The sequence below is a fragment of the Diachasma alloeum genome, unplaced genomic scaffold (assembly GCF_001412515.2).
Source record: "Diachasma alloeum isolate Michigan unplaced genomic scaffold, Dall2.0 Dall_scaffold_00203, whole genome shotgun sequence".
Classification (NCBI taxonomy): domain Eukaryota; kingdom Metazoa; phylum Arthropoda; class Insecta; order Hymenoptera; family Braconidae; genus Diachasma; species Diachasma alloeum.
In genome coordinates this window covers 2,577,602-2,599,209 of record NW_021680368.1, presented here as the reverse complement: position 1 = coordinate 2,599,209, position 21,608 = coordinate 2,577,602, and the positions used below count along the sequence as shown (strand labels likewise).

The 21,608-nt window shown below is 38.6% G+C and overlaps 2 protein-coding genes across 2 annotated transcripts in view; one reads left to right on the top strand and one right to left on the bottom strand.

The window, feature by feature from the left end:
• The window catches only part of LOC107036095 (unc-112-related protein), a 33,877-nt gene extending 16,564 nt beyond the window's left edge, over positions 1 to 17,313 (top strand). The window contains exons 2-6 of the mRNA XM_015253833.1: positions 11,150 to 11,383; positions 11,607 to 11,875; positions 12,365 to 12,784; positions 14,532 to 14,960; positions 16,027 to 17,313. Of these exons, the coding sequence (XP_015109319.1) occupies positions 11,150 to 11,383; positions 11,607 to 11,875; positions 12,365 to 12,784; positions 14,532 to 14,960; positions 16,027 to 16,677 (2,003 nt within the window). The 3' untranslated portion in view covers positions 16,678 to 17,313. The remainder of the gene's footprint in view (positions 1 to 11,149; positions 11,384 to 11,606; positions 11,876 to 12,364; positions 12,785 to 14,531; positions 14,961 to 16,026) is intronic.
• Positions 17,314 to 18,296: 983 nt separating this feature from the next.
• Positions 18,297 to 20,128, bottom strand: LOC107035969 (testis-specific serine/threonine-protein kinase 1). The gene is made up of 3 exons (XM_015253638.2): positions 20,036 to 20,128; positions 19,549 to 19,722; positions 18,297 to 19,067 (listed from the first exon to the last, which is right to left on the bottom strand). The coding sequence occupies exons 1-3, from the start codon at positions 20,126 to 20,128 to the stop codon at positions 18,297 to 18,299; spliced, it is 1,038 nt and encodes a 345-aa protein (XP_015109124.1).
• Positions 20,129 to 21,608: the final 1,480 nt, after the last annotated feature.

The following is a 21,608-nucleotide window of genomic DNA, read 5'->3' as shown; positions in this document are numbered from 1 at the left end:
TTTTTTTTTTTTTCATTTTTATTTACGATTTCACGCGCCATTGGCTCGCGAGAATACACCTACCTGTCGACGAAAGGGCCCAGCCCACGTATTCCCGAGCTGAAGGGAAATTTTTATTCATTTTTTTTTTTTTTCGAAAGCACGGAAGTTGCGTAAAATGGGAACTCGTCACTCCGGAAACTGGAGGCAAAGTGTTCAGTCTGAATGTCTCGGTTGTGCCTCATTACCAAGTGCATTTCCCGTGGAGCGACTAATTGCTCTCTCGCACCCCTGTATTTTTTTCCTCCTTTTTGCTTCCCCTCGTTATGATCCCGGAGGTATAGTTGTCATGGGGCTCGGTGAGAATTGTTTCTGAGAGAGGACGAGGAGCTGTCAAGCGTGAAATTGATTTTCGAAATTATTTTTTGTTAATTTGTCATTTTAATTAAAATTTCACTTTATTTTATTGGTGAGAAATGAGAGGAAACTATTCGTCATTATATAATGATCGAGCAATTAAGAATTTTTATTATTTCATAAACATGAATTTGATTTTCGCGATTCTGGGGGTGTACAAACATTTCTGAGTCATGAAAAAAATTTGTTCTGTTTTCGAGGAATATCTCCGAACCCAAGGGAGATAGCGAAATTTTCGTAATTACCTTTTCTGTAGATCTCAGTCAGCTCTACAAAAAAGGTTATGATGACAATTTGGCTGTCTGCGTTAGATTCCGAGATATGAATGATGAAAGATGAATTCAGTAGCGAAGTGGTAAAACGCTTCAAGTCGACTCTTTTCTTAGTTGAGTTTTTGAAGAATATCTCCGAATCTAAAGGAGATAAGCGAATTTTCTTAATAACCTTTTATCTGGAGCAAATTGAGTGCTACAAAAAAGGTCTTGACAAAAATTTAGCCATATCCCTTAGATTCCAAGACATCCACTAAAAACTGGCCAATAGTCAAAATCTACTTGAACCGTTTTACCACTTCGCTACTGAATTTCATTTCGTTAAAGATTACAAAAGTAATTCCAATGATTAATCACACTTATTTACGCGTGAATTTTTTCCCGAGAGGTATCGAAACATCAAATGCTTGACGGATATCCCAAAGGAAAACTAAAATACTCTACAGTATTTACGACAAATCCTGAAATGTCTCCTGTTGACGGCTGGCAAATACGTTGTTTCCGTTTGGCCTTTTTTCACGCGAGGGTGTAGGGTATTATGGGCGTTGTCTTCTTTTCAGGAGAAAATACGATGGACTGCGTCATGGTGAGACTAGGCAGGGCATTGGGGGAACGTAAAATGCCTTATTTACCCCCTGTAGGGGTGCAATCTCACGTATCACAACGTGACCCCATTATTCGTTTGGATTTTAGGGTAGGTCTGGTGGTTTATAGCTCGCAAGATGTCCTTACCACCTTTACCAATAAATTTGTAGTGATTTTCCTTTCATTGGTTTTTACCCCTCACGATCCGGGGGAGGGGGACGTGCTTTTGACTAAACCATTACTTCATTTTCCGACGCTCAGAAATGAGATGACTCTATCAGAAATCCGTTGAAAATGTGAATATTTGGACTAAATATACATGTAAAGAATTTGCAAAGGTTTTTACGAAGCCTGATTCATGATTACTATTTTTTTTTTTTTTTTTTTTTTTTTTTTTTTTTTTTTTTTTTTTTTTTTTTTTTTTTTTTTTTTTTNATACGGTATGAACTTTCGCAGTTAACAATAGCTTCAATTGTCGATTTTAATGATTTTTTACTCAATTGTTTCAAATTTTCAAACATTGACAATAGATTTACCTAATACATTAGATAAATTTTTATTTGGCTTTCGTGATATATTTTTCTTTCCCTGAAATTTCATTAATTAATCATTAACTAATTATGAACTGAAATTAAAAATAATGCAATAATTGGAAATGAGAGGAACAGGAATGTTATAAATGAAGAAAATTGAAAAATGGCCGAATAAGACCTAAAATAAGACGCAAATGAAAAAAAATAGAAATAAATAATTCAAAACGTCTAAGGGGAAAATTGCAAATGGAACTATTCAACAAGGGTAAAATAAAAAAATTAGAAAAATATAAAAATAAAAGCATCACCTCGTGTCTTTGAATTTTAATTGTCATTTTTATTTTTCTCTTTTTAAATCAGTCAATTTACAACTTTTTCGTCGGAGTTTTTTACTTTTTATTTTTTTTTTCGTTTTGATGTCTTCCTTCCGGCTCGCTCTCGTGAATCAAAGGTCAAAATGCGGAAAAGGGAGTGGAACTTCGTGACGTGACGAGAGGAAATCGAAGGGGAACAATATTTCCCGACCTCTGCCTCCCCCCGACAGAACTGGGTCGCAGTTTCGATTATAAATAGATGGATTTTCTGGATGTAAAAATGAGAGGGAGGCCGAAAAACCAGGCCGGGGACGCATAATGCGAGAGAATTCTAGACGCCAGCACAAACATGGGTGTTGGAATGGGTATTATTGGAACGCCTTTAGTCATCCTACGGTGATTCCTGCATTCTTTATTGAATGATTAAAATGCAGAATATGCACGAGGCTGCACGCATGTTGCGATTCTGATGTCAAAATTCTGATGAAAGGCGATGAGACAAAAATTTTTTTTCCTCCTAAATTCTAATTCTGTTTTAATCTATTCAATTATTCATCTAATTATTTCAAATGGTATTGTTATTCAGATAGATTATTTATTCGCGGAAGGTAACTTGAGGAATAAATTTTATCTTTGTTTCAAAAATTTCTTTCCGAAGATTTTTTTCTCAATTCTTAAATTCTTAATTCTTTTAAAAAATCGTGTTGTAGAATAATAATTCGTGGTTTAGCAGAATAAAGGTGTTGTATTTAGCACGTTAGATGTGTTCACATCGAGTTTGAGAATCGGACTGATATATTTGGTCGGGAGCGTGCGGATTTAAAGTAGCTCTACCCTTCGGCCGGGCTACGCTGTACTTTTGGATATTTTCAGTTTTTTAATTTTTCAACTAAATTGCACGGAAAAAATTTGAAAAAATTCATACCCAGTCAGTATTATCTAAATTAAATTTCGCAAAATATTGATATTTTTTCAAACATGTCCCTCTTATAAATAAATAATAAAACTTGTTTGCAAAACGGTGGATTATTCTTTATGAGGTGTCAAAAAAATTCTATTTTTCCACTAGATTCGAGAATTGTCCAGAAATTTCGTGAGAGACAAGGACAGAATGATGTTTGTCTCGAATATGACGATATAGAATATTCAAAACGCGTTATATGAATTTCGAAATAATAATTCGTTTGTGGCTCGCGCCACATTTTGCTCATGCGTTTGTCGAGAACGATTCAAAATCCCGAAAAATAAGGAAAAATATTCTAGGCATTGTACTCGGGGAATAAAGAGTGCCCTTTTCATCGCCCACATTTGACATTTTCGAAAGCCCCCTTGACACTCAATGATCGATCGTTAGCGATCGTTAGTCCAACCAACCCCTTTGAATGGCGATTTAAATCCTTGACGATTATTGTGAGAGCAGCCAACGTGTGCCCAACAATCTCATCCAACGGATTAATGTGAATGGAAAGGATTTCCTGGAGGCTAAATGCTGGGGTGAGGAGCTGTGGGCGAGAGACTTACACATTCAGAGGAGGTGGATTATCAATGAAAAAAAAGAATAAGGGATTATAAATCTGTGTAATTAAGGCCCCTTCGGGTTCAATTAAGTCGTTCTTTTTTGGAATGATTAATGCTGACGTGGGTGCAGACCCTTCATTATCTGCCCGCATCGATCCCGCGGGAATTTTTTTTTCCATTGGGCTTTTAAGAGTGATATTGATGCACTCATTGGGAATGATAATTTGAGGTTTTTGTATTGCTTCATCAGGGACTTTTTACCAGGGTTCCCTTCAACGACACAACATTATTTACGTTATTTACAGCATAGGTACATATAAAGAAAAATAAGTATATAAAAAAACTTTATGATAGAATTATTCTGGGAAACCACATTAGGAGACTTTTTTTAATGGTTTTGTGAATTTTTTTGAAGGGGAAGAAATGATTGGAATCAATTCAAACTGCGAGGTCATTTTATTCATATTTCAGACTACGTCTCAAAATTTTTTCAAGAATTTTTCATCAGAAGTTTCAATGTTATAAGCTGCTGTTCATAGAGGTCCGTCGTCAGCGTCCACTTTTCACGTTTTTTACATCATTTACATGTTTTTTCATTAACTGAACCAACTTTCAGCTGAAAATATTAAAAATTAAAAAATTGAGAGGCTTTTGAAAAAAAATTCAAATTTTCACTTTTTTTGTTCTTTTTCTTAGGAAAAAAAAAATGCTAAAAATTATTAGATTTTTCAGAAATTTGGTTTAATTAATAGATAAAAAATACCAAATAATCATGACTTTTGTTTTTGAAAATCGGTTAATAATTCGCCGAGTTATAGTGCACGTGAATTGAAAAAAGGGATTTCGAGAAAAAAGCTCTATTTGATATCCATAGCATACGAAGGGCTTCGAATTTCGCTTTGAAACTTCTTGAGCATATTTTTGAATAGTTATGTTAACGACTTATGTATCCTTCAGTTTCAATTTTCCAACGTTCTGGTTGCCTATGATATCTGATTGATTCAAGTGCTCAAAAAAAAAAATTCATCATAGACTCAATGGGACAATATTGATTTGACCCAAATGTTACGACGAAAAAAAGCCGCTAACTCGCGGAGTAAAGACACATTTAGTGTCTCTGGAATGGCGAGTAAAAATGAAGGCCCCCAGTTGAAAGTCCCCAGTTGACGTCCTTCGCCTTTTCGTTGCACCTACATAACACTGGCTTTTACTTTCCAACAGAGTCAACACTTCTCGATGTATCAATTTGCACCTTATCGTATACTAATTTTCGAGTTGTGGGAATGTGCGAGGTTTTTCTTGGGAATGGCCATTCTTTCCCTCTTTTTGCAACGGGCGAATCGATGGGAGCGATGCGTGACGTCTCATCAAACGGAAACAGTTACGGCCTTGACTCGATGATTATAATTCAGCATACATATTCATTCAGTCGAACGGATGGAAATAAATGGGAGTCAACGCGTACAGGTAGCGCCATCACGTCAGCACGTGACTCTCAGCTTAAAATTTTCTTGAGAGGCTTTGAGGGTAAACAACTACTGAAATGCGGGAAAAACTTCGGGCGTGGATTCTGAATTCAGAGGAGGTGGAAATGTCGGAAGGATAGCTTGAGAAATTTGTTCTTTTTCTGGGGACTGGGTGTGAGGAGTTGAGAGGGATCTGAAGAGGATGAATAGTTTTAAGACTCGTCCGAAAACACGAGGTGGTTAACAGACGGGCGCCGCCATTTTGCTTGGATACCCCCTCCCTCTGCCGCAAGGGGATTTTACGATGGCGGGGGCTCCACATCGTATTTTTAAGCAGTTGTTAAAATTATTTAGCGGCTTGAGATCATCCTCAATTACCTTCACCCGGTTTTGATGAAGAGAACAATTTTTTCAAGACATCTTTCAGATTTTTTCATACGTTTTTGACTGAGAATTCCTGACGCAAAGTTTTTCTTACATTTCACTGGGTTTTTCATCCCCAAATGGAAATGAAAATTAGTTAATTAGTTTTATTTAATTAAAAAAAAATTATCTAGTGACATTGAAAGCAGGTTCTTTCTAAAAAATTTGAATCCTCGAGAATGAATGAAAAATTGAAGAAAGTCGTTCACGCAATAATTAAAGAAAGTTGTGATCGTCTGAAGAAACTTTTGATTTATGAAGATGAAATTCTTGTTTTGTAATAAACGGCGATGTCCATCACTCTCCCAACAAACTAGGAAATATCAGTTCTAGAAATGAAAAAAAAAATTCCGACGGCTAAATAAGGTCAGGCGATAAAGCAGACGTTTATACACTCGTCGCATTTTCCGCGATAAATTGACATTGCAACATCCGCCTTTGTTGCAATTTATTAATAAATGAACGATTAAAATAGATCGAATATCGTGGACTTCATTCCAGAGAGATTTATTCATCCGTTGCCTCGGATCGGCTGAGAACGAATGGCGAATTAAAGTAGGATAAACATAATTTTAATTTTGAATATTGCAAAATTCATGGGAAAAATTATTAATTAATTATCAATTATTGATTATTAATGATAAATAATTTTTTTTACTTCTTGAATTTATTTTTTCTCGTTACACTCAACGACCCAACTGGAGTCGATTCATACTACTTCAAAGTAGTATAAACATCATTTAAATTTTGCGAATTAAAATGTCGAAAACATCTCGAAAAATCATAAAAAATAAACAAAAATTCCAAGCCCAATATAAAAATTATCGTCAGTGTTGGACTTTTGTAGTAAATAATTTATGTTGCTGTACCCTAGTCAAACGAGAGACTATTGTTAAAAAAAATAATTGAGGAAACATTTTGATGAATAAATTTCTTTCGTTCATCAAAGTTGGAGGTCACGGGAAAAACGACAAATGATGAATAATTTTTTTCAACCATTAGAATTTATTTTTCCTCGTTACACTCAACGACTCAACTGTACTTTATTCATCCAACTTTAAAGATACCAGTCTATTCTGTTTGTCGGGCGCCACGGGTGATACAAATGTATTAAGCATTTCAGTTAGAGGCATACCAGGATGACTCTGACTCATTTCTTATTTTAGATGCGTGAATTAAGGGCCCACCAGTGGCGCAAATATTTCCCTCCCCCTGTCATTTACAAGAAGAAATGCTTGAGAATTAAATCGAGCCCGATGCATTCCGCCTTTTATTCGTCGTATCCAAACACGTGAAGTCATAAAAAATGTCACAGAGATCCTGTTAATTGAGAAAAGGCGTTGGCCACGTCAGAGGGAAGACTAATATTTCAATATCCAGTTGTAAAGGCCTTGGGGATTTATATTTTTCTTCTGCAACCCTCTTTGTACCTCGACCCGAGGGGTGCCACAACAATGCAACCGTTGAAAATTCAACGAGGAATTCATGCGAAATTCACCACAAGTATTTTTCCCTCTTCTTTGACGAAACTTTTACAATTCCCCCGGCTGAATTTCTTTCCCTTGTTGACAAAACTCCTGTGCCACGTGCCCCCTTGTGTGTACACTCTGCAAGTCCATACATCCACTCGATGTTTTTCCAGTGAACCCCGATGTACTCAGGATTTGTGAAGGGTACAATGAGAATTAAGGGAAAATAAAGGGGTTATTATGAAGTACTCAGCAGTCTTTTATCTTGATTTCTCTTTTTTTCGAGTTTATTTTTGTTTTAGGAGAATGCTTGGGGTTCTCTAGGTTCCTATAGGTGGGGATGTGAGAATAGAGTTGATTTTTAGTAAATTTCTTGCCATTATGACCCTTGGCACAAAATAAAACGTAAATTTTCGTCAAATCGTAATGGTTTGGGTCGTTAAAGCATTTTTTCATCTTTTATTTCCTTCTTATACAGTCATTTAAGGACTCGTAAAGAGTTAATTCACCGCGTCCGCAACTCCCTCAACTTTATTTTCCAATAATAAAGAACGAAAAATATTCCACAATTTTTATGTCTTCACTCTCCAGCCATGTTAATGGTCTCCGGGATTTCTTGTGGTTCTCCCAGCACTTATGGGTTTCTTTACCCCAAGCCACTGGGCAATGTGCACTCACAAGAGCCGATTCAGGGAACGAAATGTGTTTCTCAAAACCGGATACGCGGATAAATGAAATTCAAATGTTGAAGTATTATTTTCCGTCATTATCGAATGGGACTTGTTTAAATTAATAATTGTCGTCACGCCCGTACGCCACGACCCACATCCGTCGAAAATCAACCGTTGGCGACGTCCCGCAGACCTCAATATTCCCTCGCTTACACAGCGTCTAGATTTTATGTATTCTTCGTGCTATTTTTTTTACGGCTCAATGTACTCGACGGAAATAGGTAAACGAGTTGAACCAGGAAATCGTGATATTCTTTCGTGACACTGGTATTTCCTGAAACGACTGGACCGTTAAATCATAAATAGCATAAACATTCCAGTATAAATAGAAATTGTTCCAAATATCGCGGGCGTTGGCCAGGACACTTTCAGCCAGATGAGCCATGTGGCTGCCGAGACGAGTAAAACAACCACTGGCTCATGTTCCACTTGAACAACAGCTTCCAAGTAATCTCGGTTAAATTGCCCGCAAGAATTCAGGAATCAAACAATATAAATTGCCATTCCGGGAATGGTTAACTAGGGGCTGTTTGAAATCTCCCTCGCTATTTATCGTCAATTTCCGTGGAAATGCCGGTTCACCCGGGGCTATTTATGGACGACAGCTGTCCACCAGACCGGCGAAATTCCGCAAAGCTGGAGTTTTCCACCCACAATGCCAGTCCTCGAGTGTATAAACAACCTTTTCATCACAATCTCAAACATTTGGGTAACAAGAAATGCTAACCAACAACGGAAATCCGATCCAGACGATCCTGTTGGGGATGGGAAACACGTGTAACGTACACGGTTTCCGTTCTTCAGAGGCATTGGGGCACGCGTCGAGTGCTAGAGGAGTTGTACATGATAAACGAAATGCAGGCTTGAGGGGCTGATTAAAATGAAAGAGTCAAGATGGGAGGGGGCAAGTCGTTGGGGCTATCTTCACTAGTCTTTTTAATTTTGGTGGGATTTAATCTATTCGGAGTTGTTTGCTGAACTCTATGAGACATTTGAGAGACATTTGTGAGACATTTGTGAGACGTATTGAGACGGGAATTGTCTGAGGATCCTCAGGGGAACTAAAACATACATAAAAAAGCGTCAAGTAACCATTTCGATGTGTTGTAGTTGAAAAATGTTGAAGACTTCATTTATTGTTGATTGATGCTGGGAAATTGAAGAAATAAGAAGTAAGAAAAGGCGTCAAGTTCTTGAAGTTAATCTTTTCATTAGACACGTGAATAGTCTGACATCAACAAATGATGCATAAAAAGCGCCAAAAAACCATTTCCATGTGAAGTTGAAAAATGTTGAGGACTTCATTTATTGTTGATTGAGCCTGGGAAATTGAAGAAATAAGAAAGGGCGTCAAGTTCTTGAAGTTGATCTTGTCATTAGACAGATGAATTGCCTAAAATCAACAAATGATGCATGAAAAAGCGCCAAATAACCATTTCGATGTGAAGTTGAAAAATGTTGAGGACTTCATTTATTGTTGATTGAGCCTGGGAAATTGAAGAAATAAGAAAGGGCGTCAAGTTCTTGAAGTTGATCTTGTCATTAGACACGTGAATTGCCTAAAAGCAACAAATGATGCATGACGAAGCGCCAAATAACCATTTCCATGTGAAGTTGAAAAATGTTGAAGACTTCATTTATTGTTGATTGATGCTGGGCAATTGAAGAAATAAGAAAGGGCGTCAAGTTCTTGAAGTTGATCTTGTCATTAGACACGTGAATTGCCTAAAAGCAACAAATGATGCATGACGAAGCGCCAAATAACCATTTCCATGTGAAGTTGAAAAATGTTGAAGACTTCATTTATTGTTGATTGATGCTGGGCAATTGAAGAAATAAGAAAGGGCGTCAAGTTCTTGAAGTTGATCTTGTCATTAGACACGTGAATAGTCTGAAATCAACAAATGACGCATAAAAAAGCGCCAAATAACCATTTCCATGTGAAGTTGAAAAATGTTGATGACTTCATTTATTGTTGATTGAGCCTGGGAAATTGAAGAAATAAGAAAGGGCGTCAAGTTCTTGAAGTTAATCTTGTCATTAGACACGTGAATAGTCTGAAATCAACAAATAATGCATAAAAAGCGCCAAAAAACCATTTCCATGTGAAGTTGAAAAATGTTGAAGACTCATTAGACAGATGAATTGCCTAAAATCAACAAATGATGCATGACGAAGCGCCAAATAACCATTTCCATGTGAAGTTGAAAAATGTTAAAGACTTCATTTATTGTTGATTGAGCCTGGGAAATTGAAGAAATAAGAAGTAAGAAAAGGCGTCAAGTTCTTGCAGTTAATCTTTTCATTAGACACGTGAATAGTCTGAAATCAACAAATGACGCATGAAAAAGCGCCAAGTAACCATTTCGATGTGTTGTTGTTGAAAAATTGAAAAAAAAGAAGTCCCAAAAATTTTCTCCCCCACATGCTGGTGGTCCAATTGACCAGGGTCATGGCACCCTAACTAACTCAATCGACCGTGAAAGAAAATGGCCGACAGATGGCCGACCTTTTTCCCCGGAAAATTGCCGAGCCTCGTCTCTGCGCACATTTCCACTATTCTCTCTCCCTCTTTGTAAGATGAGAAAGGTATGAAGCTCTTGAAGTTATCCGACACCCTTCACGTCTTCTTCTCGTCAAAAGGGTGTCTTGGGGGCTGAAGGAGCGGGTGAGCCTCTCGGGAGTGGCACTTTTGCGAGAGGCCGGCTATCCCTCGGGGCGCAAAGACAATTACCATTCCCGGAGGGGAAAAAATACTGAAGCAGATTCTGAAATGAAGAGTTGCGTGCACCACTCTCATCACCGGAGATAAAAATTTTCACTTTCAGACTTTACTCGGTTCTAAATCATCGCGGGAAGCAGATGTCGACTGCGGGGGTGAATTTTCGAAGCGGGGGAGGTACCCACATGTCCCGGATACCAAGCGCACGGAGGCATGTGGTAAAGGGGAAACGATAGCTGTGAGATTGATGGAATAATACAGCTATTATAGAAATGGGGGATGACGGAAAGCCATTAAGACTGTGAATACAACGAGAGAATACTAAAATTTCCTGAAAACGTTAACTCTATTTTATTTATTTCATTTTTTTTCAAAGCATATTTTCGGCTCAATTTTTGTCGTCCACAAAAAACCCGAAAACTTTGAATGAAATCAGTAGTGAAGTGGTAAAACGGTACAAGTCAATTTTGATTATTGACCAGTTTTCAATGAATATTTCGGAATCCAAGGGAGATACCAAAATTTTTATTATAACCTTTTTTGTAGAGCTGATTGAGAGCTACAACAAATGTAATTACGGACATTTCGCTATCTCCCTTAGATTCTGAGATATTCCCGAAAAACTCAACTGGGAGATGAGTCGGCTTGAACCGTTTTACCACTTCGTTACTGAAATGAAATATTTTGTTTCCGATTTGAATTCCTTGGTTATTGTTGCAGACATCGCAATGGACTGGTCGGACCATGCACTCTGGTGGTCCGAGCGAAATTACTGGTTAACCAGAACCCGCAGTACCCTGGACCAATACGGAGTTGCTGCTGACGCTTTATTACACTTCACGCCAATGCATAAAACCCTTCGTGTACAGCTGCCGGATATGCGATGCCTCGACTGTCGTGTTGATTTTTCCGTAAAGACTTTCAACGCAGTTATAAATCTGTGCAAGGAACTCGGTACGTCTCACTCCCAACAATTTTTCGAATAATTCCACCCCGAGAATTGTAGTAAAAGAGGTGAATAATTATGGAAGAGTGTCACGCGAAGGTCGTGAATCGTGCCTGACGCTGGTAATAAGGCAACTGGGTTAATGAGAGATAATGATCGAGTCATTGTGATGACGAAGGTGAAGACAGTAGTTAATAATGTTTTTTTCAATTCACATCTGTTCGATTACAGGGATTAGGCATCCTGAGGAGTTGTCGTTCTGCAAGCCACTGGAGCCACATCACCTCAAATGCAACTTGAAGGATTTGTCGGCTAAGAAGAAGATTGAGAACCAGAGGAATGGCCAGTGGAATGTTCCTGCGGACACCAATACCTTTATACCGGTCACGCAGAGCCCCAAGGGCTCCAACAGCAGTCTCGAGCAGAACAGCCCGTTTCTCTGCGCACCGGTGACACCGAACAACAGAAATCACAGCACTCCGATCAGCTCTCCAGTCACAGTAACTGATTTTTCATTTTTTTAAAATTTCATTTCACCTGTACTTTTCGGTTTTTACGGTTTTTCATTCCTTCATCCCGATTTTGCCGCATATTTTTTTTTCCAATGGTCTGTCCAGTTTTTAAGAACAATTTTTCTTTCCTGAGGTGCGCCATACATCTCGTGAATACGCTCGGATTATTTCGTGAAAACGGGTTATTTTTTATGAGGTGTCAAAAAAATTCTTGATTTTTTCTCATCTAAAGAAAAAAAAATCAGATTTTTCGTCAAAAAAATTCAGATTCAGATTTCTTCAAATTCAGATTTTTTTTTAAATTGAATTCCATTCACTTATTCTATTGAATATTTTTTATTGAATATTCCAATAGAATCGCCCAAAAACTAAGAGAACAGTTTAATAGAAATTCAATAGAATTTTCTAACGAATTCGATAGGTTTTTCTATAAAAATTTTTCGTCCGTGACAAGCTGCTCACCTCCTATCTTTGCAGCACACAGGCACATGGAAGCGCAACAACAACTCTTCGGGTTTCGGCAGCACTGGCTCGTTCAACGCAAACAACAGCACAATGTCTCTGGAGGCATTGAACGGTGGATTATCCGAGTCCCTGGCGCAGAGCCCCGCCTCCGTATCACCGGACATTCGGTCGAAATTAATCCGCCCGAAGAGCTTAATTGAACGTGCGAGGATGAATGTCGCTTGGCTAGACTCATCGCTCTCGATAATGGAACAGGGCATTCGTGAATTCGACACACTTCGTCTCAAGTTCAAGTTCTACTCGTTCTACGATCTTAATCCAAAAACCGATGCTGTGAGGATAAATATGATTTACGAACAGGCAAAGTGGCAACTACTCGCCGAGGAAATTGATTGCACCGAGGAGGAGATGCTCATGTTTGCGGCACTTCAGGTATTTTTTGCGGGTTCATTGTCTCGTGGAGAAAATGCTCAGTTTCTTTTGCGGTTTATTCATCGATCCATTTCTCACAGACACCTACACCTATTTTATCACGAGATTATACCCTACGTCCCCGTGAAACATTAGTTTCGATCCATATTCTTCGTGGGGAGGAATACATGGCTGTGAATAGGTGGAATATGCTGATGATATTGCAGAGTTTGTTGTGTGGATGGAGAATTGGGGAGGGATATGTAACTCTGAGTGATTTGTGGAATGAATTTTTTGTCCAGAAGTGGAGGCCATTGGGGATTTAAACCCCAGTCGTTTGTGTGCCAGAAAAGTAACTATTCACATCCCAAAATATATGAAATGTATATTTTAAAATATATTCAATCACATATTTTTTCAAAAATGGACGATCATCGCGGATTTGAACCCCAGTCGTTCGTGTGCCAGATAAATAGCTATTCAATACACCAAAAGAATGACTCAATATGTCAAAATATTTAAGAATGAGCCAAATTTCTATATTTTGGGGTGGAACCTCAATCGTTCACATGCCAGACAATGAAATATATATTTTAAAATATATTCAATCACATATTTTTTAAACAAATGGATGATCATCGGGGATTTGAATCCCAGTCGTTCGTGTGCCAGATAAATAGCTATTCAATACACCAAAAGAATGACTCAATATGTCAAAATATTTAAGAATGAGCCAAATTTCTATATTTTGGGGTGGAACCTCAATCGTTCACATGCCAGACAATGAAATATATATTTTAAAATATATTCAATCACATATTTTTTAAACAAATGGACGATCATCGGGGATTTGAATCCCAGTCGTTCGTGTGCCAGACAAGTAGCTATTCAATACACCAAAAGAATGGCTCGATATGTCAAAATATTTAAGAATGAGCCAAATTTCTATATTTTGGGGTGGAACCTCAATCGTTCACATGCCAGACAGTGAAATATATATTTTAAAATATATTTCGCCTGTATCATTTTTGTATATTATTCACGTACACAAATGAGCCAATCTTTACATTTTGAAATATTCTCAATCATATATTCACATGCAAAAATTACATAAAAATGAATGCACGAGTAAATAAATATTCTGCCCAAAAAACAAACATTCGGGATTAGAACCCCAATCGTTCGTGTGCCAGACAAATGACTATTCAATCCCGCATAAGTGTCTTGCTCCATCAAAACATTAGGAATATATTCCCGATAATGGCAGATGTGGCAAAATAAGCCATTTATCCTCGTCTCAAATCCCCATATCTCCTCACAAACAAAGATATCAAAAATTAAAGTAGATCACAACCGCTCCACTCTGCCCCACCTCCCGTACGCGCATTATCCAATTCAAAATACATTTAGTTCCCCGTAGATGATGTAGGCGTCTGAATAGCGTCTCGAAGAAAACCTCCGGCAAGAGCCCTCGATAAATAAGAAAACGGAAATGTTTAACAAAAAAGTGGGAATAATCAGCCGACGCAGATACCAAAATTGGCGTGGTGAAATCCTCCTTCACCTCTCCCACGTCCCACTCGCGACGACCCACGTCGATGACCCCAGTGTGTTTTCGTTTGTAACACACCTACGTCCAGTTGCGATCGATAATACTGTCTCGATACGTTCAAACAAAGAAAAAACCCTGAGCAATAATCCCCCGGTATTAAAAACCCCTTGAAACATCCGGAGACTTTTGAATGCATGATTTATTCTCGGGCCGCAGGTCCAGGTGAACCTCCAGGCGAGCGTTCCCCAGCCCAACTACGAGACGAATGGCACGTCATCACCGGTAGAGGACGATATCGACGCTGCCCTGACGGATCTCCAGGTGACATTGGAGGGCAGCAGCATCAGCAACGGCTCCTGCAATATAATGGAGGTGCCTGAGCTCTGCGACTACCTCCGCTTCTTCAAGCCCAAACGATTCACCCTCAAAGCCTACAAGAGATACTGGTTCACCTGTCGTGATTTACAGCTGAGATTGTATAAAACCAGGGAGGAGAGCAACAGCTCAGAGCCACCTGCTCATGTCATTAATCTACGTGGGTGTGAAGTCACACCTGATGTCAATCTCTCTCAGGGACGTTATGGGATTAGACTCGAAGTGCCCAGCGCTGATGGCATGACGGAGATGTGGATCAGATGTGAAACTGTGAGTTTCAAGGATTTGTTGACATTAATTTTATGAATAATCCATTACGGATTTTATTTCGTGGTGGAGAGTCGATTTATTTGGAATTTTAACTGATTTCGCTGGTGATGAATGAGATATTTTTAATTTTATGATTTGAGAAGGTGGAGAATAATTCGCTGAGAGGCCCGGAAGTAGAAAAAAAAAAATGTGAGGAAAAATTGAGGCCATTAATTCTCAGCGAAGAGGGGATGGGAAAATCTGAAAGATGGCTTTAAAAAATTGTTCCTTTCATAAGAATTGGATGCAAAAAGTTGAAATTGATCTGAAGAGAATAAATAATTTTAAGAAATGTTTGAAAACGCGAGGTGAGGGCGCCGCCATTTTTGAAATCATTGATAGAGGGAGAGGGAAGCAAGATGGCGGTGCCCATACTTGTCAATCAGTTAATATTTTTGATAATGAATAATCGATTCATGAATCCATCGATGAAAAATCAATTTATTTGGCATTTCCATTGTTTTCGCTGCTAAGATTACCTGAGGATAAAGAAAATTGGAGAATAATTCATTGATAAGAGGTTCCGGAGGCAAAAGAAAACTGAAATTGGAAAAAAAAAATTGACGCCATGAATTCTCAGCTAAAAGGGAATGAAAAAATTTGACAGATGGCTTTAAAAAATTGTTCCTTTCATAAGAATTGCATGCAAAAAGTTGAAACTGATCTGACGAGAATAAATAAATTTAAGCAATGTTTAAAAATGCGAGGTGAGGGCGCCGCCATCTTTGAAACCCTTTGGCAGAGGGAGGGGGTATCCACTCAAGATGGCGGCGCCTACACCCCAACCACTTCGCATTTTCAAACATTTCTTGTAATTATTTATGCCATTGAAATCACCCTCAACTCAGTTTATTCAATTTTTGTGAACGGAACAATTTTTTCAAATCATCTACCGAATTCTTTCGTCTCCTTTTAGCTGAGAATTCCTATCTCAAAGTCTTCTCAGCATTCCAGTAATGTTGTTTACTCCTGAAACCCTTAAAATAATTTATTAAATGCGAGTTCATGAAAAATTGATCATTTCTAGGAGCAACAATACGCGAAATGGATGGCAGCCTGTCGCCTAGCAGCCAAAGGGCGTTCCCTAGCGGATTCCTCATACGAAAGCGAGGTGAACAGCATAACAGCTTTCCTCCAGCTGCAGCGACCGGCCCCAGCCCCAGCAATAAGTCCCAACTCCCTCGACATAATCCCCGAGGACTACGTGGCCCCCAGATTCGCGAAGAAGCTCAAGGGAAAGCTCGTGCAAAGAATCCTGGAGGCTCACGCCAACGTCAAGGACCTTCCCCTCGTCGAAGCAAAGTTGAATTACATAAAAGCCTGGCAATCCCTCCCTGAGTATGGCATCTCCCTCTTCATCGTCAGGTTCTCACCGAAGACCAAGGACGAACTCCTGGGGATTGCCAACAACAGATTGATGAGGATGGATCTGCACAGTGGGGATCACCTCAAGACCTGGAGATACAACACCATGAAGGCGTGGAACGTCAACTGGGAGGTGAAGCACATGATGGTGCAGTTCGAGGAGGAGAACATCATCTTCGAGACGCAATCAGCTGACTGCAAAGTCGTTCATGAGTTCATCGGGGGGTACATCTTCCTCTCGATGAGGTCCAAGGAGGCCAATCAGACTCTCAACGAGGAGATGTTCCACAAGTTGACTGGGGGGTGGGTGTAAACCCCCTCCACTCACGAGAATGGCTTTTCTTTTTGTACATAAAGATGTCGGGGGAGTCTTCCGGTGGATCCAATCAATATTCGTGTCCACCGATTATTTATGTAAAGTGCCTAATACCTGAGTACGTGGATAGGAGGTACCCTAGTGCCTGCAATTACTATTCTTTGTCGAATGATTGATTTGTCAATCGAGTTAGTTGGAGTTGTCGTGTGGTATATCATGATGAATATGGAGTACGATACGTGTGTCTAAAGAATTTTATTTTAATATTTTAACGAGAATTTTTTTACTATTTTAATTTAACGATTTCAGGCCGGGAAATGAGGTCTCGATTTTTTTTTGAGCTTTTATCTGAGGGTCACTGCTGCAGGCTCTGGTGGGTGTTCTACGTCACAAGGTGCTTACCTGCAGCAGTTGAATATTTTATCGATGTAAACTGTAAATTATTGGTTAATGTGAGAGCAATGTTTTATTTTCTTTTCACTTATCATCCGTTATTCATTATTCATCGATTTTAATGCTTCTACTTATTATTCGTATGTAAATTTAACCAAAAATTATACATGAAAAATTCTAGTTTTGTATATTATATAGATAATAGTTGTATAATGAAGATTAATATTATTCGAAAATTGAGTGTTATTTTATTTATCATGTAAAAATTTTTAGACTTCAGTTTCCATCACGTTCCATTTCTTAAGAAATTAATTCCATAATGCAATCTCCCCATTTTTGAATAGTTTCATAAGACTATAATTCACATTTTTCAAGAAATCAATCCCATAACTCATTAATGAACCAAAATTATTAATATTATTTTTCAAAAATTGAGTTCTTTATTTTATTTTCCATGCAAAAATCGAACACGAAGAATTCTGTACAAATTTTCAGACTTTGCTCTCTCTTTTCTGTGAGTTCTCACTGTGCGCCGCATCCTTAGAAGACTTTTCGCTATTTTCCTGCAATTTCTCTCCATTTTTGAAGTCTCATAAGACTATAATTCACATTTTTCAAGAAATCAATCCCATTACTCATTAATGAACCAAAATTATTAATATTATTTTTCAAAAATTGAGTTCTTTATTTTATTTTCCATGCAAAAATCGAACACGAAAAATTCTGTACAAATTTTCAGACTTTGTTCTCTGTTTTCTGTGAGTTCTCACTGTGCGCCGCATCCTTAGAAGACTTTCCGCCATTTTCCTGCAATTTCTCCCCATTTTTGAAGTCTCATAAGACTATAATTCACATTTTTCAAGAAATCAATCCCATAACTCATTAATGAAACAAATTTATCAATATTATTATTCAAAAATTGAGTTCTTTATTTTATTTTCCATGCAAAAATCGAACACGAAGAATTCCGTACAAATTTTCAGACTTTGCTCTCTCTTTTCTGTGAGTTCTCACTGTGCGCCGCATCCTTAGAAGACTTTCCGCCATTTTCCTGCAATTTCTCCCCATTTTTGAAGTCTCATAAGACTATAATTCACATTTTTCAAGAAATCAATCCCATAACTCATTAATGAAACAAATTTATCAATATTATTATTCAAAAATTGAGTTCTTTATTTTATTTTCCATGCAAAAATCGAACACGAAGAATTCTGTACAAATTTTCAGACTTTGCTCTCTCTTTTCTGTGAGTTCTCACTGTGCGCCGCATCCTTAGAAGACTTTGCGCTATTTTCCTGCAATTTCTCCGCATTTTTGAACAGTCTCATCCCCATGACCTGCGACTGCTGAGCAGAATGGATGCTCTTACCCCCATTCGACGATTTATCCCTCCTACCCCGCACCCACTCGTGCGATAGCACCTTATCAAGGGTGAACCTCTGAGTAATATCCGGCTCGAGGATGTGACGTACAACGCTTTTAGCCGTTGACGAGACAGTTTCCTGTATTCTTGACCCGAAAACCCAGTTCTTGGACATCTGATCGCGAAGCAATTTCGTGAGATTGTCGTCGTTGAAGGGCATCGTCCCGTTGAGCATTATGTAGAGGATGATCCCGAGGGACCAGACGTCCGCCAATTTCGGGTTGTACGGTGTGCCGGAGACGACTTCCGGTGCTGCATAGGCCGCGGAGCCGCAGTACGTGTGGCTGAGGATCCGGCGGTTCTCCGAGTCCACGCAGAAGCGGGCGAAGCCGAAGTCCGCGAGCTTCACGTGGAACTTTCGGGAGAGGAGGATGTTCTCGCACTTGAGGTCGCGGTGCGCGATGTTCTTGGAGTGGAGGTAGTGGAGGCCCGAGGCCATCTGACGGAACCACGTCTGGGACTGCTGCTCGGGGACGAGTTTGTGGCGGAGGACGTAGTCCAGGAGGTCCCCGTTGTCGGCGCAGCGCATGAAGATGAAGACTCGGGGCCCGCGCTGGAGGATACTGTGGACCTGGGGGCGGAGGGTTTTAAAGGGGACGTGACGAAGTTTATGATGGGGAGCCGCATTCTGCGGATTGCCATCACATCGTCATTGTTATTCTATTTAAAAATCATTTATTGTGTGTGAGTATTGAATAGCCGGAACGACGAGCAAATAGCAATCTCGTTGAATCGGTTCAAGTAGATTTTTACTATTGACCAGCTTTTATTGAATATCTCGAAATCTAAGGGGGATAGCAAAATTTTCGTCATCACCTTTTTTGTAGCCCTCAATGCGCTCTACAAAAAAGGTTTATACAAAAATTTCGTTATTTCCCTTAGATTCTGAGCTAAGTCGACTTGAACAGTTTTACCGCTTCGCTACTGCATTATTTTCCTGTAATTTTAATTATTCAATTCAATTTCTATTCAATTGTATTCAATTTCTTCATCAATTCCTGAAGCCCTAAAAGGTAAAATAAGAAATGTTTACGAGGATAAAAAGGAATTACTTGTATGATGTGAGGGTTTTCGATTTTCGTCAGAATCTCGAGCTCACGTGGAAAGAATTTATCGAGGAAATCACTGGGCGCTTTTTCCCTGTCGAATATCTTGCACGCGAGGCGCATTTTCTTCGTTCCGCTGCCGGCAACATATTCAGCGAGGTGTACCGTGGCATAGGATCCCTGATTGACGAATAGAACATTTCAATCAGGGGAATTGTGAAACCGCGCAAAGCAAAATGACTGAATTCTCCAGCTCTCAATTTTCGTCTTCAGAAATGTTAAATTATCTCGATAACGAGTGGTTTTAGAGGAAAATGTGATATGATATTTTTTGTAGGAAATTAAATTCCCCACAAAAAAGGTTTTCTGTTATTTTGACCTGAGGGGACTCGTTACCGAGATAAACGTACAATTAACGGAAATTGAAAGATTCGTTTATTATGTTGTCAGCAGTGAATGGATAGGAAAGAGGTAAATGTCACAGTTAATTGACCTGTCCAATCTTCTTCCCGATGATGTACCCTCGCTCCTCAAGAGCGCTTATCTCCGAGTTTCTTGGGCTCAGTGAGCTCAGTCTCGTTGCCATACCAAAATCTCCTCATTGATTCATTTGATAATTTTCCACCTCAGTTTTCAATAAATTTTTTTCCAAATCAATTTCAGCAACTAGAATTTTGGATTATCGATTCCACCTGTCGGTTACTGGAGAGTGAGTGAAAAGTCCGGGGTATGTCATGCGTCGGCCATTACGTTTTTGGAAAATGCGAAAAACAATCGAAAGTGGAGATTTGAATTTTTGACAGAACAGAGAATGGCATTTCTAGTTGCTTGTAATTTCGGCGATTCAATACTCAAATGCAATGAATGAATTTTTAATAGAGTAACAATGACGATGGGATGACAATCCTGTAGCTTCATAATTCATCGAATCATCTTATCATTCATGTTTGGAAATTTTGTATGTTCAAATGAAACAATTTCTCCCTTGATAATCATCAGAATACTATTTTGTTGATGCACACATTTTTTAATTGTTGAAATTTGCTTTCTCCTCAGCACCAAAGAGCTGCATTTTTTGTTCGAGAAATTTGTATGAATGATTCAACGAGATTGCTATTTGCTTGTCCTTTCGGCTATCCAATACTCAAATACAACAAATGAATTTTTAAATAGAATAACAATGACGATGGGATAGCAACCCTGTGACTTCGAACGAAATATTTTTCATTGAGCTTCACTTTACGAGAGATATTCTCATCCTGAAATGGCACGTTCTCCCCGCGAATGATCAGCCTCTCGAGCCTAATGTTTCGTTGTTGAAAGCAGAGACAAAATATCTACATGTTCATGCTGCGTCTTCCAAATCTCGAGAGAAACATGAACAAAGTATTACCTAAATGTTCAGCATCAGATCAGATTTTTCGATCGGACAATCTATGGGAAATAATCCGCAGAATGCAGATTCTCAAAGTGATGAGACCCATAATTCATTGAATCATCTTATCATTCATGTTTGGAAATTTTGTATGTTCAAATGAAACAATTTCTCCCTTGATGATCATCAGAATACTATTTTGTTGATTCACACATCTTTCAATTGTTGAAATTTGTTCTCCCCCTCAGCACCAAAGAGCTACATTTTTTGTTCGAGAAATTTGTATGAATGATTCAACGAGATTGCTATTTTCTTGTCGTTTCGGCTATTCAGTACTCAAATGCAACAAACGAATTTTTAAATAGAATAACGATGACGATACAAATAATTGAAAAACTCGATGACGCCAAATAAAACCATAGTATTTTATTAATCTAGTATTCATGATTATGTACACATCTTATCGCCTAGTTATCCTCCCACTCTCCACATATATAATAAAGACTTTATTAAAAAAACCGGGCGATTATTACTCAGTTAATAAATCACGAAAATTTTCGTCCTTGACCGGAATCCACGCTCCAATGATCGAGAACAGAGACTTTGTGTCCCTGAGTCACAGTTAGGAATGTCCTATTACAAAAAATCTATTATCCTATCTCCAAATGTCCCCCACAAATGCATCGAGATG

Excerpts from the sequence above, each read along its gene's own strand:
- LOC107035969 (XM_015253638.2), bottom strand. The coding sequence starts at position 20,128 with ATGGCAACGAGACTGAGCTCACTGAGCCCAAGAAACTCGGAGATAAGC. Across the intron at positions 19,723-20,035 it reads TCGGGAAGAAGATTGGACAG|GGATCCTATGCCACGGTACA; the intron begins GTCAATTAACTG and ends TTCGTCAATCAG. Across the intron at positions 19,068-19,548 it reads AAAACCCTCACATCATACAA|GTCCACAGTATCCTCCAGCG; the intron begins GTAATTCCTTTT and ends CTCCGCCCCCAG.